The 26962-nt window shown below is 32.6% G+C and overlaps 2 protein-coding genes across 2 annotated transcripts in view; one reads left to right on the top strand and one right to left on the bottom strand.

The window, feature by feature from the left end:
• LOC107452351 (ATP-dependent translocase ABCB1) overlaps positions 1-26962 on the bottom strand; it is a 143574-nt gene that overhangs the window by 10291 nt on the left and 106321 nt on the right. The window lies entirely within an intron of this gene.
• The window catches only part of LOC107442799 (ATP-dependent translocase ABCB1), a 46164-nt gene continuing 20609 nt past the window's right edge, over positions 1408-26962 (top strand). Inside the window, exons 1-17 of the mRNA XM_043055229.2 lie at positions 1408-1536; positions 2653-2862; positions 4468-4592; positions 6188-6377; positions 6869-6982; positions 8875-8985; positions 9071-9196; positions 10219-10422; positions 10507-10677; positions 11393-11554; positions 11640-11852; positions 13212-13376; positions 16029-16130; positions 21886-21963; positions 22078-22161; positions 23511-23714; positions 26599-26699. Coding sequence (XP_042911163.2) covers positions 1408-1536; positions 2653-2862; positions 4468-4592; positions 6188-6377; positions 6869-6982; positions 8875-8985; positions 9071-9196; positions 10219-10422; positions 10507-10677; positions 11393-11554; positions 11640-11852; positions 13212-13376; positions 16029-16130; positions 21886-21963; positions 22078-22161; positions 23511-23714; positions 26599-26699 — 2489 coding nt within the window. The remainder of the gene's footprint in view (positions 1537-2652; positions 2863-4467; positions 4593-6187; positions 6378-6868; positions 6983-8874; positions 8986-9070; positions 9197-10218; positions 10423-10506; positions 10678-11392; positions 11555-11639; positions 11853-13211; positions 13377-16028; positions 16131-21885; positions 21964-22077; positions 22162-23510; positions 23715-26598; positions 26700-26962) is intronic.

The following is a 26962-nucleotide window of genomic DNA, read 5'->3' as shown; positions in this document are numbered from 1 at the left end:
TTGCTTTTTTATTGGTATTCAATATGACAAAAAATTAAATTGCTTACTTTCATTTGTCGAATTTTAGTTACATGTGTTTTTATTATATAATTTGCTTTTTGTCTGATTGAAACTAAAATATTTTGTCGGTTGACAGTATTGAAGTTAATTGGGCAATTACTTGCAATGGTTTTTGCTTTTGAAATGTTACTCAGCTTTAACTTATTAATATTACCCGTTTTAATTTGTTTGCCATACTTTAAAGTTTTTTTCCATTAGATTTTATTCGTTTTCAGTTTGAAATTTAAATTACTGGGGGGGGGGGAGATGTAAGCACTATATAGGGAGCGTTCGGCATCCTATAAGATCAACAATGATTCGAGTTAGGGGTAAAAATATACTTGAGGGTGCCCCTTGGCGAAATTGGCGACTTATGTTTGGCGCCATTTCTGTTTGCGCGGAGCACCGTGGTAACATGAATGGCTGCCAAAATATAATGATATTTCAATAAAACATTGGAAAATTTTAACAAAACATCGGCCAAAACTTTATAAAATTGCAATGAACCCGATATGAGCAAAAGTAATAAACCCAATAAAATGCATTTTGAATCGAAACAGAAATTAATGAGTAAGCACAGAAAGAAAAGGAAAAAAATAACTCACTTCTTCTTTCAGCTTGAATATCCTCAGATTTAGGTGCACCGAATTCTCTAATAGCAGTTAAAACATACTGTCTAAATTTATCAAGAATGGAATCTGTGTACCTCCATCGCCGCATAAATTCGGCGAAATACGAATCGAAAATGGCGTCTGTGGTACCTCACTGGCGATGACATTTTTTTCTAAAGTCTCTTTTCATGACTTCCCACATACCTTCGATCTTATTGACCAGAGGCAAAAATAACCCTACCAGCCGGTATCCAACGTAGAACTAACAGACATCTGAAATTACATGTACCGTTGAACATTTAAAAATAACGCCCGCTCAGTTTGGCGATCAACCGCAATCACAACTTGGCGAGAATCAAGGGGCACCCTCAAATATAGTCTACCAGAGTTAGGCTCTGCAACGCGTGCTTCGGATCAACACCTCCTAGAAAGAACAGGCCTCAGCACGGGTTACCATAAATATCCCTTAGTAGTCCAAACGTAATGACATATTTTGTATTTTCAACCACTGCGCAGCTTAGTACCCCTAACGTAATGACATCTTTCTTATTTTTCGTCTACTGCGCAGTGAACTTCGTCACATCGGACTACTAAATTGATCCGTGCTGAGGCCTTTCTACTTCTAGGAGGTATTGTTCGGATACGGAGGTTAATCTCCGGCTAATGCCCTATAGTAATGTGTTAAATAATATTGCGTCCTCGCTTTATGTAAGTTTATAATATTGTTTGCATTAAAATAGCTTTATATGAGTTTATAATGCTGGTATTAAGGACTCTAACTTTTTACAATCCTATCATATTCTCTCCATGTGATGTTGGTGCAGAAAAATTGCCAGCTTATCTCCAGGAAAACAACTTCAATTTTGTTCGCGAAGCAAGCAAAAATGTAATTGCGTAGCAATTATCGGGGGTTGGTGAGCGGTAGCGAGCAGGGGGCGGAGCCCTACAGTATATATAAATTATTTATAGATATTTAAGAAAGTTATGACCCTTTTAGTTGCGATTCTGTATTGTTTAGGAATTGTAAGTACTGCCCACAAAATGATCATTATTTGTCCTTAAAAGTTTATTTGTAATGTAATAATGTTTTAAAGTACATCCGACAAGGTGATCAGCAATTTCGACAAAATTTCTATTTTCTTTTTTTTTTAATCTACACTCAAACTACAGTTCTTTAGGCTTCAAAATTCTTTTAAAATCTTTGATCTCTGACTTTCAGAAGTATAGTTATAGCTGTTTTATCGTATGCTGGCAGACGAAACCGAANCTCTGTAGAGGATCAAAATTGCGATGGCATGTCTTAGGATCATCCTCATGGATTTTTCCCAGACCCCCGCCAATAACCCATTGTGCAGCTCTAGTGCGACGAAAATAAAGTACCTACCAACCATATATTTGTTTTCCATTTTTTTCTCATTTATTTTATATACTTCATTTATTTTAGACCTAAAACGTAAAGTAGTATTTGATTGTAAGAATAAATGGTTATCCATGTGAAGTTAAGAATAGATGGCGGGAGCAGTTAAATTTGCTAGTAAGACTTCCGGGTTACCGTTTACGTTTTATTTTTGCGTCGAATTTTAAATAATTAAATATTTTTCATTGTACTATTACTATTTACAATACAGTTTGTTCTTTTTACCATTCAGTTTTTAAATTCATTTACTTTTAGGTAAAGACATCAAAAATGCGGATGGCAGGGCAAACATAATTAAGACAGGGCAAACTTTATTTATGTCGTGAATTAATTTCCTTAAAATAATTTACGGTTGACGTCTTTTTTTAGAAATTATAAAAGGAAGAAAATTTTTATGAATAGTAAAATAACGTGTAAATTTAAATACAATCTCAATACTAAAAATTTCTAAAATATCAAGTCTGTTCACATATCATCTCATAAACATAACTAAAGGGATGAATACACCTGAAGTTTTTCAAAACTCCGTTTTGGTTTTAGATTGCTGCTTTTGTTTGCATTTTATAAACCTTTCATAAATTGCAGTTTGGTAGATTACATAAATCACATGAATGTGTTTGTAGAGATTTGACAAGAATTCAAGATGGCATAGGAGAAAAAGCTGGAATATGCCTCAGCTTTTTGTCTCTTACCTTTCTATGCTTGGGTGTTGGATTGTATTACGGATGGAAGCTTGCTTTAGCGGTTCTTGCAATAACACCAGCAAATGCGATTGCTATGGCAATTGTGGCTAAGGTAAGAACTGCTCTATCTCTTAAAGAGACTACCCAAAATTCATACAAGATTTACATTTTTTGCCATTAGTACAATAAGATGTTTCCTACGGAAAGATTTAGACAGTGGAAAATGCTGACAGCTTAGGTTGGTAAAAAGGGAACGTTACTCGAAAAGAAATCGAGTTTTTATTGCTGTGTATTATTTTGATCCTTGATGAGTAATTCCATGGCATAACAATTTTCTGTTTTGGGAATCTTCAGATAACTCACTTAAACACCGAAAGGTTCTTTTAAAAAAAAAGCCTAGAATTTATTGAGACAAGCCCAATTACCTGTCTATCCCACACAACTAGAAAAAAAATTTATCTCTATATCAATGAAATTACACCACAGTTATTAAAAATGAAAGAAAGAAGAAAATGCTTTTTCAGCTTCTTCTGCCGTATTTCCGCTGCTTGCAGTAGGTGTTCAAACGTCTGGATGTGGCGGAGAATATCAGGACCTAAGAGGTCCTGACAACAAGATACAGAGAATATCAGGAGTATTAGGAGCTAATAAAAACAATAACTGTAGTTAAGATATGCTCATTGTATTAGATTTTTTCCTCTAAGCAACATCATTGATTCTTATATGTAATTACTTATTTCTCACTATGACCATCGGGTGGGGGAACAGTCAATTCAAAGGTCAAGAGATCACAGTTTCAAACCACGTTTAAAAGAACGGTTTCAAGTTGTTTTAAATAGGAAAAGGAACTAAAGAAGTAACGGGTATTTCTTAATTGTGTAAATCTTATAGATCTTGTACAGCAACATTAAATATACAGTAATGTAAAGCATCCAAAACAGCGGCAGCTGCATGAATAATTCGAAAAAGAGCTGCCTAAAATTTTAAAAAAAAATTCTTAGTAATAACTTCTTATTGATGTCCATAAAACAATGTAATCACAAATAAAATACTCTGTGTTGATTTTTTACCTGCATAAATAACTTGTCTAACTTATACTTATTTGCCATCACGAACGAAAGGAAACGGTAAAGGAGACGTTAACAGTTTTAGATATTTTGACAACAATTCTAATTTTTGACTAATTTTTTACGTTATTAAAATACTATGTTTAAAAAATTCAAATAAGTAAGAATAAGAATTAAAATCGCTTTTTACTTTCGTTTATAGACATTTTTCAAAACATTAATTTCAGTTTCTGATTTTCGTTCGAAACGTTGTGGAATTCAAAAATGGTGGTAGTTTCAAAATTATATAGGTCTTGTTAAAACACTTTTATGCAATTAAGAAGAAAACAAAAAATATATAAAAAAATGGAATACGCTTATCTAGTGAAATACTCATTTATCATAATGTTATGATAATAGTTTGTAAAATATCGCCAACATAATCTCTTTTCACCAAAATATTGTATTTAATGCTATGAATTTTTTAATTTTAACTTCTTTTACGTAATTAGTGCTACCATCCAAAACTCTTAGAATTACATAATATATAGTCATCCAAACGCTTAGATGTTTGGCCGGTTTTTCTTCGATTGCGACCACTGTGAGGCATTGTTTATGATTATTTAATTTGAAGAGATTTTAAAATTGTTATCACCTCTTATTCATTTTAGATACAATCAGGCGCATCTCAAGAAGAAATGAAAGCTTATGGATCAGCAGGTGCGGTAGCAGAAGAAGCATTCTCGTCTATCCGCACTGTCTCCGCTTTTGGAGGGGAAATCAAAGAAATTCAAAGGTTATTTTTATTAATCGTAAATTTATACATTTAGTGATTCAAATATTACTTTCAAAATTTTGGTTCGACAAAATTTTTGCAATTTTTTTTTCTTACTTTATGTTAAAGTTAAAACTCTGAAACAAATACTTAATACTATTCAAAATTAACAACATCCAGCTTTTATAAAAAAATTTAAAAAAACCCTGCTTGATACATTTCTGCCTAACCATTTTTTTTTTAAAATTGCAATTTTTTTTCAAAATAAGTAAATAAATTCAAATATTTAATTTTTAGCTTTTATATTGAAAAAGAAATATAGTTCGGTTTGCTATAACTCATCAGTAATAAAATATCTATAATAAAAATATGTAATAAATTGCATAATAAATGAATTATAAAATGTATAATAAAATGTATACAGTCGAAGCTCAAGTACCTTTTTGATCTCAGGGTAGTAGCAAATAATAAGAAATGCTAACTCGGTTTAAGCATACATTTGCTATCATTTTTCTCTAAAAGTCAACTCTGTAGCGTATATCTACCACTGCAAAATTACAACTACAATTCACTAGAATATAAGACATGTTAACTCGACTCTATGTAGGGGTATCTTTTCATAGATGAAGGTTGACATTGTCGATAACTGCACTCCCCGCATTGGTCACCTTCGGACTTGATATGAATACGCCTACCTTGGCAGTAACGCCCTTTTCGATCTGGAAACGCCTACTTCGATGGTTGGTCCACATTGAACAGCTGACTTGCTACTTGTGACTGCGACATTATCCACCTCCTCGCACTGTTGCTACTCAGTCTCGTCTCGATCACGCACAACGTCGGCTTGCATTCACTCGACTGCTAACGGCAACACAGGAGTGACCACGACCGTGAAGTTAATACACCTCTCACATTCAGCACTCAAAAGTACGGTGATCTTAATACAGCTCTCCCGGCTTCTCATAAAACAGCGATGAATCAACTAGTGGTATCCATGTATTGAATTCTATCACGGATAAAATTCTGGTGGGGGAGTACTGTAGCGTATCTACCACTGCAAAATCACAACTACAATTCACTAGTATATAAGACATGTTAACTCGACTCTATGTTGAGGTACCTTTTCATAGATGACGGTTGACATAGTTTGTAACTACCATCGCAATATATTATGTCTTAATGGGCTTAAAAATAATGAAGTTACTATAATTTAGGCAAAACCATTAATATACATTTTTCAACTTTTACTTTATTACAATCATTTGTTCATTTTTTTAATGACGAAAAAATGTGTATTATTTTTACTTATCATAAGCATACTCAATTTTATACACCTAAATATCCTCAAACTATTTGATGTACTGTATTAGTTTAACAATGAGGTCATTTTTTTAACAAACACAAACATAAAGCACATAATTTTTTTTTATTAATTTAAGATATTTATCGCATTTATTATTCCCAATGATTTTTTCCATGCAATGATGTGTGTACCCTTTCGCATTAACCATTTGATGGAATTAGGCAACATTTTCTATCTGAATACTGATTAGCTCAAACAATGTATAATGACGCATAATGTTGCTATAGCCTTACAATTTATTTGTTTAATCCAGGTATGAAAATCACTTAATTCCTGCAATGCAAAAAGGAATCAAAAGGGGGCTGTGGACTGCAATTGGATCAAGCATGAATTGGTTTTCCATATTTGGAGGATACGCTCTTGCCTTTTGGTATGGTGTTCAACTAATTATTGAAGGTTATGGTCAAGAAAATCCCGAATATGATGGAGGAGTTGTAATTACTGTTAAGTATTGTTAATCCTCTCTAATTTTGAAAAGTTATTACGTACATGTAAGTATTGTTAAGTTATGGTGTTAGGTATGGTCTTCAACTAATTATTGAAGGTTACGGTGAAGAAAACCCAGAATACGATGGAGGAGTTGTAATTACTGTGGTCATAATTATTACATTTCATTTTATTTTTCATGGACGTTTTAGAACATTTTTTACACTTTTATGTAATTTCAAGTCTATTTTTTATGCAACAAAACAAAATGTAACTTAAAGTAATGCAAAGCAAAAATGTTTTTAAAAAAATAGAGAGAAAAAAAAGCACCTGAAATTTCAATTAATTTTGAAAAAAAAATGACATTTTGGAAAAGGCTGCTCATGTTGAATTCACAAATAAAACAGGTTTTTGCAACGCTTCAAATTACAGTTCCGCAGAACGGCAGCGGCTCTTACTTTCTTTTAATATGAAGTGAAAATCTATTCATTGAAACAATTTCTTACAGATATTTTTTAGTGTCCTGACAGCATCTATGTTCTTTGGACAGACAGCGCCATATTTTGAAGCCTTTGCTCTAGCTAGAGGAGCTGCAGCTAAAATATTCAACATTATTGAAAGGGTATGATTCTATATAACTACTTCAGACAAGCTAAAAATTTTGTGTTCAGTATTCAATAAGATATCGTCTTTAAAGTCTCTCTTAAAATTCACTTAATAAGTATTTTGATTTTAATTGTGTGGCTGGGTGGCGCAGTTGGTTTGTCGTCGACCTTTTGAGTCCAAGTCTGCGGGTTCGATCCCCGGCCCAGACACTGGATTTTCGGGATGCAGAAAATCCTCAGTGGGCATGTTGTAGGATTATGCGGCATGTAAAAGATCCTTGGAGTGCCTTCTTGGCATTTCCGGCAAAATTAAATTCCTAGTGCACTTTAGCATCCAAATAGAGTCTCGGTGCTGCCATCTAGTGTAGCAGAAACTAGACGTCCAAATTAACATGACCAACGGTATCTCACCCATTGTGGTGGTCCTGAAANATTTACTGTCAAGATATGCAGTATAGAATTATGTATTGAATAGTAAATCGGGGGAATACCTGCTATGATTTTGGCATTTACGTACGCTTTTGACGAGATTTACTGTCAAGATATGCAGTATAGAATTATGTATTGAATAGTAAATCGGGGGAATACCTGCTATGCTTTTGGCATTTCCGTACACTTTTGACGAGATTTACTGTGACAGATCATTGAAGAGAGTGAGTAAAGTGAGCATTGACACAACGTTCAATTTCTTCTTTCAAGGCATGGGTCATTGCAAGTTTGTTAGAATAAATCTAGGAAATTTAAAAATAAAAAAATTAAGCAGAAAACTATGTTACAGTATTGATTTGCTGTTCCACTTTTTTTCTGTTGGTAACATCCTATTGCAAAACTGGCGCAAAAGGAAAATCTTGCGAGAGTTTTGGGATACCCGTTAGGAAGAGAAATCGGGAAATGTTTTGAAATTAAGTACATTAAATGATTAAAGATTCTTATCGTTGCGCTGCTTTCTTCATTGAACCACCTCCGTTTGTAGTCACTGTTCACACTTTAGCGTAGATTATAATGTTTAAAAAAACACCATCTCGCCGTGTATTTATTCACGTTCACACCAATTTCTTGTATATAAACCGAACGAATTTTGAACGTTTCTTCTAATTTTTAACTGACAATACTTTACAGACATTTTGATGAGTAAGACGGTAATAGTTTTTTTAATGTTATTAATAATAGTTAAAACTATGTTAAATCAGCATTATTTGGCCACATTAAAAATAATTATTTACTACAAACTTACGAACATATTAGATAATGATTGCTAGTTGCTGCCCATAGTTCCACAGCTTAAAAATTAAAATTTTTTGTCAATCCAATAGAAATGCATGCTTATTTAAAGAAAACGCAATTTTGGGGAAAGGCTTCTTTAGATAAAATATTGTAAGGCTTATCTACTAAGCATGTTTGAAGTTAAGCCTGAAGCTTTAAGTTTATATCTTAGCACCTGAAAATTCAGTCTCCAGATCAAAAGATTTTAAGTGTCTAATTATTTTTTCTTACACTCTTTAAAATAATAGATTAAAATAATGGATTTTAGTCCGAGAATTGAAAAGAAAGTATTGAGTATATAAATAAAAACATAATTTTTTATGAGAAGAAGTGATTCACTGTTTAAAAGATCATTCACTTATGAATTAGTGAATCAACAGTGATTAAAAATTGTTTAAGACTTTCTTAAAAAGTACGTCTAGATAGTCTTTTCAGGTAGTTAACAGAACAACATAAAATAACGGGGAATCAGAAGTAAAATTATGTGTTAACTTTCAATTTGTAATATGTTCTATATACTAAATTATCCTTTTCTTTCTTTTGAGATAAATTTAATAGCCAACCTATTTTTCATTGTTTCTGAATTTTCCGAATACTACTTTCTCTTTAAATAAATATATGAAATAAAACATGAATTTTTTTCCAGAAACCGATTATTGATAGCAGTTCTGAGGAAGGTCTAAAACCAGATTACATGAATGGTGTTATTAGTCTTAACAATGTGACATTTAGTTATCCTGCAAGAAAAGATGTCACAGTATGTTCAGAAATTTAATAAAATTTCTTAAAATGAATAAAATATTCTTTTGTCTTTTCTAACTAAATTTTTTAAACATTTTAAGGTTTTAAAGGACATGACTCTGGAGGTTGCTTCTGGAGAGACTGTAGCGTTAGTGGGATGCAGTGGTTGCGGAAAGAGTACAATTATCCAACTCATATTGAGATTTTATGATATTGATTCTGGAAGTGTAAGTTTATCGAAGTAAAATATCTTTTCTGTGTAGGATTTCGAAATAAATATTATAATCAATGTTTCTACTTAATTAATATAATATAAATATTCGCATATTGTTCATAAATTTATTGTTAAATATTTCTTAAAATTTTACAGTAAAATGAAAACTAGCTCCAATATATTATGAACTAATTTCTTGTGAGAATTTTTACATTTATTATTATACTAAAACAAGAAACTTCAAAAACTAGTTGAGTTTCAATTAGTTTTACTCCTATTAAGAGTTTTGGAATGTTTTCTAAAATATTAATAAAATTTCTGTAGTAAATGTAAGCTAAGTTGAACTCTATAATGCGCGCTAGCTTTCGAAAAGTTAAGCAAATTATACATTTTTTGTGAGAGAGCTAAGAAAATATTTTTCAACAATTATCTATCACGAGTAAAAAAACTTCAATGAAGCTTCCGAATTATTATATTTTTCCTTAGAATTTTCTTTCAGAAACCAAATGAGATCTGACCGAGTTGAATCATTGAGACAGGAAGAAATGGTATGCAGAGATACAGAGAAACGTAACTCTGTACATACTTTAAAATGTTCAGGATCAAGTAACGGTAAAAACTACTGGCACTCTGATTGACTCAGCCATAAAATCCATTTTACCGTAAAATCCATTTTCGTCGTAACATTTTATTCCGAAATTTTTATAGTAATATTTATTTAATTAGAGCGATTCATTGATTTTACAGAAAATTTTACAGCACGCGCACGGTTTATAAAATTATATGTTCCTTAAATTTTTACCGTAATTTGATTAAGAATTTTTCACAGCGTTACGCGTGATTGTAGCCATTCAGAAGGTGAGATTTACACCTACAGAATTAGATTCAATATTTAATTACTATTATTATTGGTGTTTCTCTTTTTTGTTCAATAAAGGAGTATAAGTAGGTTTTTAGTTTCCAAAAAAATTATCATAATTTATGTTTATTAATGTAGCTTAATTTATTTAGCTATAATAAGATTCGCTTTCATAGGTTCATCTAGATGGTATTGATGTTAAGGATCTGAACGTTGGTTGGCTAAGAAATCATATAGGCCTCGTTGGGCAAGAACCTGTCCTGTTTTCGACAACAATTTCAGAAAATATTAAATATGGTAAACTAGATGCAACGCAAGAAGAAATTGAGACTGCTGCCAAAATTGCTAATGCGCATAACTTCATTGATGCCTTACCATTAGTAAGTCCTACCATTAGTTACTTGTCTCAATTCAGCTTTTCGTTTAATCTATATATGTTTTTATATGTAATTATTTTTAAATAGAAATACAATACTCTTGTGGGAGAACGTGGAACTCAGCTGAGTGGCGGTCAGAAACAAAGAATTGCTATAGCTCGTGCCATGATCAAAAATCCTAAAATACTATTACTGGATGAAGCCACTTCAGCATTGGATACTGAGAGTGAAGCTATAGTTCAAGCTGCTCTAGATCAGGTAACGAAAAGATTATTATATCTTCTAAAAGTGGAAAATTTTTAGAAAATCGTTAAAAGAATCGTTAAAAAAATCTTTAGTAAAAAGAAATTAAGTTTAGCTCTATAAATAGCTTTTTTTCTAGTTTTTGGTGAAAAAAAATTTAAAATATTTAAATCTAGTTATCTGTTTCCACCGAATTGACCTCATAAGAGTAATAAAGTTTTACTGCGGCAAGGTACATTAAAAATTAGGGATATATGATTTACTGCTTTTATTTTTAACATATTATAATTTATGAACACAAAAGTTTCATTTTTATTTATTCATTTTGGTGAAAACTCTTTATCATTATCTAAGTATTATGTTTCCATTAAAACCTAAGGAAAATAATAAGTTTTATAATAAGAACTAAATATTTTTAAGNTTTATATGGATTTGAATGATTGTTTTGAATTCTTAGAATTGTGTGCATTTGCAATGTACCTAAGTTAGTAGCGAGCGAAGCGATCTTGGTACGCGAAGCAAACCATATAAGATTGCGTAGCAATTTTCGGGGGTTGGCGAGCGTTAGCGAGCAGGGGGCGCAGCCCACTAGTAAAATATACAATTTTAAACTTTTTGATTGTGATATTTAGTTATCCCATGCAAGTTATAGACATCCATAATCATACATTTTCAATCAACTTATAACAATTATTTTAAGAATTTTAATACTAAAACATGTTAATTTTAGGCTCGTAAGGGTCGTACAACTATTGTTATTGCTCACAGACTTTCTACCATAAGAACTGCAGATAAAATTGCTGTTCTGGATGATGGATACATAAAAGAAACTGGAACACATGAAGAATTGATGAAAAGAAAAGGTCTTTATTATCGGTTGGTTGTTACACAGGTAAAATGAATTAAAAAATTATATGATTCAGTTAATGCGTGCTATATTTTAATGTTTAATTCCTATTTAAAATATCTTTTTCAAGATTAATACAGAAGAGAAAACGGAGGAAACGAATGATGAAATATCGCTTCTCGACGACAAAGTCAATAACTTAAGTATTGCATTAGACAACAGCTTGGAAAGATGCCTGTCTTCTGCCAACGTCACAAAACCTCAACCATCAAGTGGTATTGATCGCCAATTATCTGTAGTCCGAACTTATAGTCATCAAATATCTGATTACAGCGTTGAAATGGTAAGCTTGAGGTATTAAAATTCAGCTTTTAATGCACTTTTTAAAACTAAAGTGGGAGAAAGTATTTTTTTTTTTTTTTGGTATCTATAAGTACACGTGGTAAATGGAAAATATATGAATACTTAAAAGAAAAAGGGTCATTGTAAAAGACCATTTGATAAACAAGTACGAAATATTATTTTGGAGATAATGTTTCGAATCTATTGAGTAAATACGGGATTTTATAAAATGCTGACGGAATTGTTTTAATTCATAACAATAACAAATTGTTTGCAGAAAAATATTGAACTTATTTCATTTACAAAATGTACTGCAGTGTTTAAGATGTTAGAAAAATTAATATAATGCTTATTAACGAAATAAAAAAAGTTATTTTAAAAAAGAAGATAATTATTTCAGAAAAAGATTTTTGTAGTTTATTAATTTCGTATTTTTTATATTGTTATTCTTTTCACATTATTAAATTTCAGAAAAAACGTGAAGAACAAGTACCTTTAAATAAGAACTACAAATTTGTTATCTGAATAATGCACTACAGTGAGATATGTGATTTTTGTATAATTGTGAATTGCAATGAAATATAGGGTCATGGTATATTGCAATGCAAATGTAGAGTTTTTATAATTTTTTCTTATATTGTTTTATATAATTATTCATTTGGAATGAATTATTAAATTTCCAAAAGAACCAGATGAACAGGAAGCCTTTAAATGAACTAGAAGATTGTTCTCTAAATAATGTATTAATTGCAGTGAGATATAAAAATTATAACAGCGAAATATATGATTTTGCTGTGTAATATAAGATATTCTGGTGAAAGGTAGATTATTAGAAATGTAGGACATAGTTACTTAATTGAAATATAGTACGTAATATTTGCAGTGCAAACAAAGGATTTTGCTTTATATGGTAACTTATTTGAATGAGTTTTTAAATTTCAAATAATAAATTTAAATATAAATTATCTGAATAATGAACTTCATTGCAATATATAATAGGTTATAGGTTATTTTAAGTATAGAATTATTCTAGATTGCAGTACAAGTATAATATGTTAGTTTATTGTTAAGTTTTTTGTATTGTTTTTCGGTGTTATTTATTTTGAATGAATTATAAGTTTCGCAAAGAACAGGATGAACAAGAACCTTTAAATGTGAACTACAAGATTTTTAAATAATGTGTAGTTACCGTTTAAAATATTGTGAGCAATATGCATAGCGGTGCTTGTTCACAAAATGGCAAATGATCTTTAAAAAAAGTAACTTTTAAATGCAAAGTTAAACATCTTGAACATTGCATTTTAATCATTTTGGTATCGCTTTGCAAAATTAATTATTTTGATAAATTACATAATTTCAGAATAAACTGGATGAAGAGGAAGATGAGAATGTGTCACCGTCTAAATCTCGACTGCTTAAAATTTCTGCACCTGAATGGCCTTATGCATTAATTGGAGGCATTGCCGCACTATTAATGGGTTTACATATGCTCGCAGGCGGTATCATTTTAGGATCTATTTTAGGAGTAAGTATGAATTATTATTATCTTTATAACTTCTTTGAATGATATAAAAATATGCCCTGAAATACACTGATTTTGGAGAGAAAAAATATTCTGATTGCTCTTTTGTAGAAAATTACTAAAAAAATAATTATCTTTGCAGTCTTCATAGCAAAAATTAAAATTCTTTATTAACGGCCATTTAAACATTACGTACTGGGCCCATGTCCGTGAGTTCGTGGGTTCGAACCCCGCCGGTCGAAAACTCCCCGTGTAGTAAAGTGACTGATACGCGTTAAATCTATCGAGTCGCAAAAGTCCTCCCATTTCTCATAACAAATCAATACCTCTGTAGGTACTGGATTGGAGATCGATCGTTCTCTGATTCAGGTCAAAATTACGATCTGTGGAGGAAGGAATGGATGCATGAATGGGTCCGCCTTGTAAACGGGTGTGACGTATGGTGTGGCAGGAGACGAATTCTTGGCCATAGATGGCGCCACTGGAAAACAAGAACAATCACACCCCCTCTGCCTAAACAGGCTTATGTCAACAACAATAAACATTACGTAAGCATAATTTTGGCGATTGAAAAATCCCTCTCTTTGTCATCAAAAATAAGCAAATCACAAATCTCTTAGTGTTTCTCTTTAACGTTTGCCTTTAATATAAATATTTTAATTTTAGGAGATCTCTAAATGCAGGCTTCACAGTTCACACATTACTAAAACACGAAACTTGATTTCATTCTTCCTTTATTTCAAAGCATTTTTATTCCTACAATGCATCCCATCTAAGAAAATCCACCTTGGTTAAATACTATAATTGACCGCAAAGAAAACCAATGAGAACCAAACATATGTACTAAAATAGTCTAAATACATATTCACAAGGAATAAATCACTTCCATACCCACCTGTACAGAAAAAAAAACATTGAATAAGTGAAAAAAGGGAATCCGATTGAAGTAAAGCCACTTCTGATTATGATTTAAATTAGTTTCAATCATGACATGTTTTAATTCTGCCAAAATCGTTTTGTTTTTGTTTCCTTACCGAGGATAACAATCTAAATCCTTACCGAGGATTTTTCTACCGAGGGGTAATAAATAAAGGGCAAGCCATTAATGACTTGATGCACAATATTTTATAAAAACCAGTACTTTGAAGATTTTGAAGTGAAAATGAAGACGTTGATTTCTGGGAAATATGACTTGGGTCCAGAAATCTCTCTTCAAATACTAGTAAATGAACTTCTAGCCCTTTCTTAGCTATCGGTAGCTCCCACGCGGTTTGAGGGAACGATCCTGTTAAATTTACCACTGAAGCTGAAGCGCTCTCATGGTATGTACGAGTCTTTACATTGTTTTCCCTTCGCAGAAGATTCCTCTTTTTTTCTCCTCGATTGTTACATTTTATGTATGCTACAAGAAATTTGAAATGTGTAAAAAATTGGCAGTTTCCCCTGTTAAAAGCTATTCACAGCAAAAGAAAGTAGAAACCAAAAGAATTAAAATGACCCAGGCAATTTTATGTGCTATTACCGTGGTTTGAAAGAGGGAAAAATATTTCTTTTCTATTATACAGCAATGTAGAGGCTCAATAATTGCGTGAGAAGGCTTTAGATATGGTGAGAAACTTAACCTAACATCTCCCTCAGGCTGTATAAAGACTACCGAAAACCCGAAAATTTTGGAAGCTCATTTACTAACTGCATACACAAGGAAAACTGCATACCCAAGTCGAATTTTCCAAAGAATGCTTTCTTTTACTTTACATCATCTTCAAATTGTTTGTTTTTAGATAATAGGGAGAATGTTGTGAGTAGTCTACCCTATCTCACGATTTTAATCTCCAAGAAAACGTAAGGGGTATGTGAGGTTGTATATACAAAAAAAACATCAGTGTCAAACTGTGGCAGAATCGAACACTGTCATCATTAAAACTTGACATAATACTGATGTAATTGTCCTCCTTGAAATAGTAAATGGTATGCAACATCACATATTTCGAACCATATAAAAATGTGGTGGATATTTTGGTTATCGTCAGAAGTGGCCTTATTTCAACGGGGCATATTGTTTGATCCTTTTTTGCAAAAGAATCAGGAAGTGAGCTACACCTTGTAACTATGTCTTTTGATATAGACTTTTTAAAACCAATGAGATTTCGGCTCTCACTGGCTTCTTTTGTGTCCTGTTATAGTACAAAATCAAGATGTCTTTAAGAGGGACACACTTTATCCGGAATATAAAAAAATATAAATTTTTATTTATGTTTTGAATAATCTTAAAAGATATTTTAAGGTAATATGGATTTGTTTACTCGCAACTCTCTTAGCTTTTAAATTAGTAGTGTACTACATGAAGTTAATAGTAAGACTAGGAGGACTGACCCCCTCTTCGCTCCATTCACTGAACTCCGAGGTTGCTTCACATTCATTTTTGTCTTCTTTTTTTCTTCAGAGTTGATTGATTTTTAACTGATTTCCTTCATTTTTTTTATGCACTTTCGTTATTTTTTCATTGTTTTTGCGCAGCAAGCAAAAATGTATTATCAATTTAAGTACTCAAAACAGCGGCTGCTGAAGAGGAAGCGGATCTTACGATTTTTTAATGTATCGAAATTATAACTTCCACGAAATACAATTATTACTATGCTTTTAATTTTTGAATAGGTTTTATCAAAACCGCTTGATCAAATTACTGATGAAGCTAACTTTTGGTGTCTCATCTTTTTATTGCTGGGGTTTACATCTTTCGTGTTCTCTTTCCTTCAGGTAAATATATCAGATTTGCATTTTTTAATATGTTAAAGCATAATCTTTATATTTCACTGCAATATTTTACAGCAATATTATTATCATTTACGTTATTATATCTTAAATATATTATTTTATGAAAAAAATACATTGAATTTATCTGTGCTGATTGTATAGCTAAGAAATATTTTTATATATTTTTGGTTCAACCCTATTTAGTACACCAATTTAGTATAAATTTATTTCATACATACGAGCATTGATCCATAGAATGCTATATGCATGTGTAACAGAATGCTCATACTTGAAAGGAATTTTATTGAATTTTCACTCATTATGAATATAATATGTTTACAATCTCCAATTAAGCGTTACAATACAGTGTCTCCGATTAAGTGTTTTGTCAAATACTTACTGTCTGATGGCACTTGCACGACACGAGAAATGGCTGAGGCTACGTACAGGCGTGAACAAAATAATGGAAACACTTCTATATACTAATACATTTTTCATATTTCTGGAGAAATACTTAAAGAAGCATTAGATAGCTTCATGCGATTTTTCATACTTAACGAAGAAGTTTAAAGGTTTGAGGGACCAACAATAGAATAGAAACGGAAAATAGTGCTTTGAAACACCCTATGTCAAAAAATGTAACAATAAGTTTGTAACTTGACACAATTACTTTAGTTATTAAATGCAATAATTGTACAAAATTTCGTAAGCCTAGCTTAAATATTTATGGAGATGTGGACATTCAATAAAAAACAATTTTTTTTCGTCTTACGTTTTTTTGTTATAACTTTAAAAATATTCAATAAAATTAATCATAATTTTTAGAACAGTTTAAAATTAATTACAAAATATTAGCTTTAAAATTTGTAAAACATTTGTCGAAAACTGTGCAATTTATAAGTGATTAACGTAGTTTTTTTTTTCATTCTGCACGTGCGCGGAAAAAAATTAAAAAACTTTTTTTTATAATTTTGTAGTAAATCGTATTTAGTATTAAAAAAATCGACTGCAAAAAATTTCGAACCGTTCGCAAGAGAAAGTTATAGCACATAGATTCTCAACCTTTTTAGCGTCACCGCCCCCTTAAGGAGCAAAAAACATTTCAACGCCCCCCTTTGTAAAAATCCAGTTATTTAGAACATGGTGACGGAGCGAGGTGTGCTGAATTTTAAGAGGCAGCATTAAGCAATTTATTAAAAGTTAAATTTGTTTGGTTTTTACAAAAATCATGTGTACATAAACTCGATACTTTTCTCACGGCAGGTAATCGCAGTCTATTTGTTATAATTAAAATAAATACGGTAATGAAAAAAATACAACAAAAAAAACCTATGCTTAAATCAATCATTTTTTCTTAATTAGATAATTAAAAAAAAACACTCAAAATAATTTTTTTACACTAAAAAGTAGTATCAACGAGACATTAGTTTCTTAACGTTAGGTTCAGTACTTTTAGTGAGGTGAACACGCAAGTCCCCTCTTTGCACAATTTTGAGTTGATTTCTCCTTTTTTGTGACGATATCCGTAACAGCACTGAATCCACGTTCGACAAGGCAGGTGGAGGGGAAGACATTTAAATTTTTTTAACGATAGTCCGCAGTCCAGGGTAGAAGCGACTGATGTTGCCTTGAAGCTAAAATTCTGTGAGACGATCACCACTTCAGAGTTTCCTTAGTTGAAAGTTCACCCAATTCCTCATAAATCTGAACCTCTGCTGTTTCAATATTCACAAAAGGGTTTATAACCCAATAACCCATTGAGGGACTTCCAGAGAACAAAACATCTTTAAAACGGTCAGAAAAGTCCACGCGTAAAGAATCTAGGTGTTGACAATATTCTTGTGCATCATCAGAGCGGATTTCACCTGCTTGGCTGAACTCATTCCAACCAAAATTCTGCTTCCACAAAATGAGTTTTTTTTTCAGAAAGGCAGAAATGCCTGATTTTGTAGGGATCAAATTGAGCTCGTCAACTTGAAGTTTTAAATTAATGCCGTTAAGTTTTACAAATGAATCAGCCAAAATTTTTCTTCTAGCAATCTGTCTCTCAGAGCTACATCTCTGTTTTAGAGGAACTCAAGCACAGAGTCGAAAAGATTAAAAAACCTATTAAGACAGGCGCCTTTGGAAAGTCAGAGAATCCCGGTGTGCAGCAGCAAGCGATTGAATTCTTCATCATACACAGCTGTCTGAATAATCAATCGTTCAGAGCATTACTGTGAATTTTGTTCACAGCAAATGACATATTGCAATAACTGATGCAAGCGGTTTCAACTAAAGCAACTAAATGCTGTCTGTGAATCACGCAGTGAACAGCTAAAATATCTGGTATTTCTCTTTACAAAAGGGCGATAAGCCCACGATGTCGACCCACCCGTGCAGGAGCTCCATCAGTGGCGCGATCGATATAATATTCGCAAGAGGAATGTTTTTCTCTGTAAAATAATCTCGGACAGTATTAAAAATAGATAAATAAAAATATAAAATTCTCCCAAATTTACCTTTGGTATCTACTGTGGGGAGAGTAGTTACAGACAATGTCAACTTTCATCTATGAANACCAGAATTTTATCAGAGATATAATTCGATGAACAGATCTCACTAGTTGCTGTACTTGTGAAAGACCGGGAGAGAGTCACCGGAATTTTTTTGAGTGCTGAATGTGAGAGGTGTATTAACATCACAGTAGAAGTCGATCCTGTGTTGCCATTAGCAGTCGAGAGTATGCAGGCGTTGAGAGTGTAGACGCTGTGTGTTAGAGACGAGACTGAGAAGTAACAGCGCAGGAGATGTATAATGCATTCACAAATAGCAAGTCAACCGTTCAATGAGGACTATCCATCGAAGTAGGCGTATCCGTTAAGAGATTGCGAAGTGGGCGTTACTTGCGTGATCAAATCACGTCCAAAGGTCACCAACGTGGGGAGAGTAGTTATCGACCATGCCAACCGTCATCTATCAAAAGGTACCTCATGATAGAATCAAGTTAGCATGCTTTATATACTAGTGAATGTTGTTCAACTTTTGTAGTGGTAGTTACGCCACACTACAATCCAGCTTCTTGCAAAAAGTATCTCTTGACTACTTTTTCCTACCTTTGCAAACCGGACTTACGCCTACAGTAAAGCCTACATTGCATAGCAAGGTTGATTCACAATCTTGAAGGGGAAAATTTGTTAGATATCAAAAGTTTGCGTAAAGAAACTTCAACGTTTTAAGTCATCTCACCATTTCGTAACCAGCACTGTATCGTTGCTTAATGGGATATTTTTTTATTACATTGGATGTGGCTGGATGGTGTAAAACTGTTTCTAAAACTTCCTTGACAACCGGCAGTATCAACTCTGCGTCGATGGTATGAGCTTTCCCTGAATTAGCAATAAATTTTGATATATTATAAGAAGGTATCAAACCATCGTCGCAATTTTGTAATGAGGTTGCTAGCAACCCTAAGACTCAAGGTGCCTTCAGAAACTTGTCTTTGATGTTCGTAAAAAATGACAAATCTTTATTTTGTTTGTCGGGATGAGTTTTTTGCAAATGCTCCTGCTAACGGAAAGATTTCATTGCCTCATTAGATAAAACTTTGTTACAAAGTAAACACATGGGCTGTTGAGAGTTCAACAGCGATTGAGCAAATCCAAATTTCAAGTACGTGGCACAGTATTGATGATACTTCTTTTTGTTAAGCGACATTGTTGGTGGCAGTAAAATACAAACGATGAAGGAAAATCAACTATTTCTCCAAATTAATAAATAATTTATGGTAAAGAACTAATTTGCGCATATACCTGGCCAAATAAACAATGAGATCGAATCGAAATTGGAGAAAAACAGTAAGGAAGGTAACGAAAATCATCATAAGAAACACGGGTCAAATCAGACATTCATACCGAAAACTCATGCACTTCGATTTCCGCCAAATGGCTTGAATGAGTCAGAGCCATTCGCGAAATAGCGTGAATGAATCAGAGGCAAAAACTACTGACTCATGCACTTCGCTGTGTTGGTTCGGATCGGAGAAAAGGTGACGTATAAGTTCGTTTCATTAGTGGCACAAAAGGTGTATCGGATAATCTTAATTTATTATATTAATTTAATCTTTATTTTTATTTAATATTAATTTTAGATTAATTTTATTTATTAAATAAATTTAATTTAATAAGTTTATTTGTAAGTTTTAAAATTAAATTTGAAGGACAAAACATGCTCATCACCCCCCTGCAGCCCAAAACATACCCAACGCCCCCCTATCCCCCAAAACAAGTTCACTGCCCCTCAGCATACTCCTAATGCCCCCAGGGGGGTGGTATCGCCACCATTGAGAAACAATGTTATAGCAGATTATAAAAAAAAAAGATTAAATTTTAATCTGTAGATAAGGTATTTTTTTTCACTGAATGGAATAAAAATAAAACATATTTCAGAAGGAAAAAAAGAATTGAAAGAATAAATAGTAAAGATTTAGGTTTCCTCAAGAATGTGAAAATATCAATCAATAACGTGTGCCGTTTAAGAATAGAAACTCCGTATTTATACATTGAACGTTGCGGTCTTAAGATAGTTGCAGTCACCAAAATCGAGTCGCTACTTAATCTGCGTATCCAAGGCTTTAGTTACAACAAGTTTTGTCAGAGGACGCATGCTGTCGGGAATGGTTTTGTTAGCTAGAGCACAAGGTTAGAGCTAATCTGTTAAGTTAGAGCACAAGCCTCCCAATGGGCTGAACCGGATTTGAATATTAGCGATGACTGGTCGGCATGAATTCCACTCGCATCGACTACAGTGCTGACGCAAGATATCCTCAGTGGTAGACGGATCATGAGTTAGAATCCCTTTGTCGTCAGGCTAACCATGGAAGGTTTTCGCGGTTTTCCTCTCCAAGTAACACAAATGTGGGTTAGTTCCATCAAAAAGTCCTCCACAAAAGCAAATTTCTCCCAATTGGTTGGGTTCAAAACTACACGGCTACAGAGTTGAACATTGGTAGTCGTAAACTCAAAATTGGGTCAGTTGTTCTACAGCGGTTATAAAAAGACAAAAAATTATTATTCAAAACATCTTTAGTGTTATTCGTGTATAGCAGGGATGGCGAACCGATGGCACGCGTGCCATTTAATGCACGTGACACAATATTTCGGGCGCGCCACCGATCACAATTGTTATTGCACTATGAATTGTTATTACACAAATGTCACACACTATGAAGCATATGTAACAATTAAATTACAATTCACAAAAACAAACAAAATAATAAACAATTAGTAGAAAAATTAACAATTAATGCTAAAAGAACAATTAATAACCATAAAAAACAAGCTAACAATAAATAACTAGGAAAATAATCAACAGTCCTGTTTAAACTAATATCTTACAACCTAATATAAGTTATTTGTCATTTAATCTGCAATAACAGAAGCCCAACTGATGCTACTTTAAGTTGAATTACGCGTATAACTGAGACATTGCAAAATGTATTTTCTTTTCAATGTAAATAAAGAGTTTTAAGTTGATAGTATTTAGTATTACAATTTTCCCAATAATCATGAGGTCAAAATTATTTGACGGCACGTCTGTGATTTCATTAAACAATTTTTTAGAAAAAAATGGCACGTTGGTGTATAAAGGTTCGCCACCCCTGGTGTATAGCAAGGAATAATAACTCGATTGTTTGATTACTCTATTAGTTTTTTTTAAATAGCTAGCGTTTGTTTTAGCTTTTTTATGTACTAAATCCTTCCGCATTACTTATTTTTAGGCATTTATGTTTTCTGTAGCTGGAGAAAAATTAACTTCAAGGCTGAGAAAAATGGTGTTTGCCAACTTAATTACACAAGTTCGTAGTTATTATTATATATTATATTATATTATGATATATTATATTATATAATATATTACATTATGATTTCAATTTAAATATAGTATTTTTTTAAGAAGTTGTTTTTAATAGGATATGAGTTTTTTCGACGACTCTAAGAACAGTGTTGGTGCTCTTTGCTCTCGCCTGACATCCGATGCTTCACAAGTTCAAGGGGTAAAAATATTTTAAGTTATTAAATAAATTGTTTATTGCTTTATTATTTTATCTATCTCTATTTCGCTTTTCTTCTCCTAGGAAGATAAGTTTCTTTTAATCATTTTCTATATTTTTTGATGTTCAACAATGACAATTAGTTACAAATCACTAATTATATAATGACAATTGATAATTTTGCTACTAATAAATTTTGTAACTAATAAATTTATATACATTTGTTACTAATAAATTTTGTTACTAATAATTTATATAAATTTAAATACAGAAAATATTTTTTCTTATAGTTTATTAAACACTTTTTTATAATAATGTTCCTTATAATAGTTATAGGAAAAATATAGTGACGCAGATTTTTCAAAAGAGTGATTTGTCTACTTATAATTGTTCTTCAGTTTTATTTCCTAATTAATAATTAAGAATTTCCTGGGATTTCTTATAGATAACAACACAATACAAAGAAAAATTAGTTTTGCCTACTTTGAAATTGCAATGTTTTTCACTAAAATCGGGTTTAAAGCTTTTTTCCTGAACAAAGCCAGTTGGAAAAGTACCACACAATAAAAATTATTGACATCCGTATTAAATTGTTAAATCAAGTTATTAAATATCAAGATTTTTTTTTCTTTTCTTTCGTACTGATGGAGCGCTTCTCAGTCGAAACATTTTATATAGAAATTTCTTTTAACAACATAATTATGTTACGCAATACATTTATGCAATAGTGTTGAGTAATAATTTTAAGTAAAATACATGTAAATAGCTTTATTACTGTTATTAGAATCGTAGGGTGAATTTTCTCTAGTTAAAATTGGTAAAATATAAAGCACCCTTACCGAAATTGAATTGTGAACTTCCATACCATTTTTTATGAATGATATAGTCTTTTTTCAAAAATATACACCAATGCGTAAAATATACGAAAGTTTTCTCCCCGAAATTAAAATGGTAAACTTATTTTTCGTTAATGATAGGTAAAATTTACAGAAGAATACTTACCCAATTTAAATGGTAAATTTACTTAGTCTATAATACGTAAAATATACCGCATCCTACCGAAAAGTTGTTAGTAATATCCATTTCGATTACATTACGCAAGATATGTGAAGGATTTTTTTAACCAATTATCTTAATGATAAATTCGTTTCGTCATTATTACATAAAATTTACGTGTTGGGCGCTTTACATAAAACATTTTTTCCCCAAAATTTGCGTTTATTTTACAAATAGAGAAATTAAGGAGCAGAAGGATGTCTAAGACGTTTAGAACGCTTATTCTGTTATTACCTGTTTCTATGTTATTTTTAAAAATATTTATTTTCTTTTATTTTTTAATGGGAACAATTTAGGCCACCGGTTCAAGAATGTCCACTTTATTTCAAGCTCTTTCAACCTTTGTATTTGGAGTAGTTCTCGCATTGTGGTATGATCTGAGACTTGGTGGTGTAACATTGGCTTTCATGCCCTTCGTCTTTTTGGGAGCTTATTTTGATTCATTAGTATTGTCTGGTCAACTGACAAGTGAAAACACTGGAGCGGAAGATGCATCGAAGGTAAATAAACTGTGTGTGTGTGTTTTTTTAAATGTTGTACTTACATGATGTAAAGTCTTTGTGCTTTTTAATATTTCATCAAAAGCACGCAACATACATCAATTCAAGTAACTGCTGCTCTTAAAGCTGTTCCCATTCAAATCTGTGCTAACACTTGTTGATATAGCTCAGGGGTTTCCAACTTACATGAGGCCGGGGCCCTCAATTAAAAGCACAAATCAAATGGCGGGCCGCAACTTTATCAAAATTTTTTGTAGGACTCTTTTTTTGTTTGAAGAAACATTAAATATTACTGTCAGAGTTTTACCAAGTTGTGCAAAACAAAAGTATTGAATTACAAATTAAAATAAGAAGTAGATTTTTAAAAACTAGTGGGCTGCGCCCCTTGCTCGCTTACGCTCTCCAACCCCCGAAAATTGCTACGCAATGTTATATGGTTTGCTTCGCAAACCAAGCTCGCTTCGCTCGCTACTAACTTAGGTACATTGCAAATGCACAAAGTTCTAAGAATTTAAAACAATCATTCAAATCCATATAACAACTTTTTTTTAAAAAACAAATTACATCTTTTTAGTAAATGCTAAGTCATTAAAATAAATTTGAATTCAAATAAATGACATGTAATTCGTTAAACTAATCAGAAATGTGCTATAGTATAATTCGTGATATAAATCAAAAATTGTCAAATAAATTCGTAATATNTTTTTTGAAGCACACCTTTAGTCACGCACGCTTTTAGGTTACTTGTGATAGTGGCCATCCTTCTTAGGTGGGGTTGGTGTAAATATGGGCCCCCATTTAAAGGGTGCCCATAATTACACCAACTTTTTTTAGTGGAGTTTAGCACATCAGGCTCTAGTTATGCCAATTGATAAGGCAGCTGAAATACCTCAATGTTCCCCGGGAACTTCAAGTGCATTTTCTCCTTTTGACATATGTCCTGTTCCCAACATTAAGAAGAGAACCACTACTCGTGGACGCAAAGCAGCAAGGTCCAGCCTCATCACCGGATTACCATACAAGGATCAATTGACCAAGACGCTTGACAAAAGTGCTCTCAAGAAGACGTCCTTGAGTTTTCCCGGGGTAAAAGACCGGCCAGGGGGCAGGGTGGGAAGACGAAAGGCCTTCTAAAAAAGAAAATTCGGTCCACGCAACGATAAGATTCATCATCGAACTCATCAGACTACGATCACCCTCCCCTTATCTACAGCGATGATGATACCAATCTAATAAATGTCAACGGTGGGGATAAACCAGACTCAAGCGATGCAACTTGCAGTTTTTGTGATGGAAAGTTCTCTGAAGAGTGGGTGAGATGTGTTATGCGCCAAATGTGGGCACTGTGCCGGGACTGAAACAGCTAGTTACGTTTGCGAATTTCTGTAAAAAAAAAAAAATTTCTGTAATAAATAAATTCTTTACCATTTTGTATTGTTTTATCCTTTTTTTAAACTATTTTTGGTGACTTTTTTGAAGAGGGCCCATATTTACACCCCATTTTTTCTGGTGCCTTTTTAAAAGATTTTTGAAAATCGTCATTTTTGAAATGAAATAATTGATGTTAATCATTGCTTTGCCTTCTCGCATTTAGGAAACTTGTTACAGTTGTTAATGAAAGATAAAAATCTAGAAATTTTCTAATTGAAAGTAACTTTATCAAAAAAAATAAAAGAGGGTGCCCATATTTACACCTTTCCCTCTATATATTTATTTATTTATAGCTGACTTTGAATAGTCGACCCAATTCTGAGTTTACGACCATAACAATATACAACTCCGTAGCCCTGTAATTTTGAGCCCTATTCAGAAGACATGGGGATCCCGTATCAAACTTTAGTACAAACTAGCATTTATGGAGGTCTTCTTGGTTGAACTAACCCGTATTTGCGTTAGATGGAGAGGAAAACCACGAAAACATCCAAAGCTTAGGCCTACGGCATTGGGATTCTAACTCATAATCCGTCTACGACTGGGGATCTCTTATGAAGGCGCTGAGATCGATGCGAGCGGGGAGCAGAACTCGTTTCTACAAGCCACTTCCAAGATTCGAACCGTAGTGGCTCGGAGGATAGAGCGTTCGCCTTCCAATTAGGTGAATCGGGTTTCAATCCCAGCCATGACTGGTCGATTCAATTTTTGCACCCGACTCGTATCGACCACAGTGTCTACGTAACATATCCTCTGTGGTAGACAGATCATGGCTTCTTGCAGTCAGGTTAACCGTGGGAGGCTTTCGTGGCTTTTTTCTCCATGTAATGCAAATGCGGATTAGTTCCATCAAAAAGTCCTTCACGAAGGCAAATTTCAGCCAATACTTGATCCGGGAGTTCCCTTGTCTTCTGAATTACGTTCAAAATTACAAGGCTATTGACTTAAACATTAATAGTCGTAAGCCCGAAAACTGAGTCGGCTGTTCATCGCCGGTTATAAAATAAAATATATTGCATAGACACATGCTGACATTGCAGGAAACAAAGCACTATGGTACAAATTATGATTAAAATTTTATTTTGAAGCATTAACTATATGTTTTAATGGCATTTGTGAGCATATAAATAATAATTTGACGATTTTTTTTTATTTTAAAAAATGAAAAACTGTCAAAATAAGTAATACAAAAGTGTTTGATCTGTCGACACTAAATTTTTTTATTCTGAACCAAAATTTGTATTGTCACACTCGCTCGCTCCTACTTATTTCTATTTCATGAATCTCCTCTAACTCCCCTACAAGCGCAGCATGATTTGTGGAAGGCCCCTTATGCGAAAAAAATAACTACCTGGTAATACCTTTAAAACAAAGCAAGTATAAAGACGCATCTATTGTTCCAAATGTTTTTAGAGGCATCACTTCAATATTTAATAATTGTCTTTTCATGCAGGTAGCAATAGAAGCAATAGAAAGCATACGTACTGTTGCATCTCTGCATCAAGAAAAAAACTTCTACCTGCAGTTCCACAATGCTTTATTGAAACCTCTCAAGTTAGTTTAGATTATAATATATTATAATGAGTGTATTATACTGAGATCCTAAGTATATTATAATAAGTGTTTGAAATAGTTAAAACCGTACCTAGAACCGTACCGTAAACCCAAGACCTAGTTAATACCGTAAGTCCTATTTAACACCAAGACCACTTTGAATAAGGAAATTATATTTTACTTCCAAGGTATGTCTTAAAAAATTCATTTCTTAACATTATAATATTTCATTACCTTGTTAAATTTTAAACTATTCATAATAA

This window comes from Parasteatoda tepidariorum, chromosome 2 (assembly GCF_043381705.1).
Source record: "Parasteatoda tepidariorum isolate YZ-2023 chromosome 2, CAS_Ptep_4.0, whole genome shotgun sequence".
Classification (NCBI taxonomy): Eukaryota; Metazoa; Arthropoda; class Arachnida; order Araneae; family Theridiidae; genus Parasteatoda; species Parasteatoda tepidariorum.
This window is presented reverse-complemented; position numbering and strand designations above follow the sequence as displayed.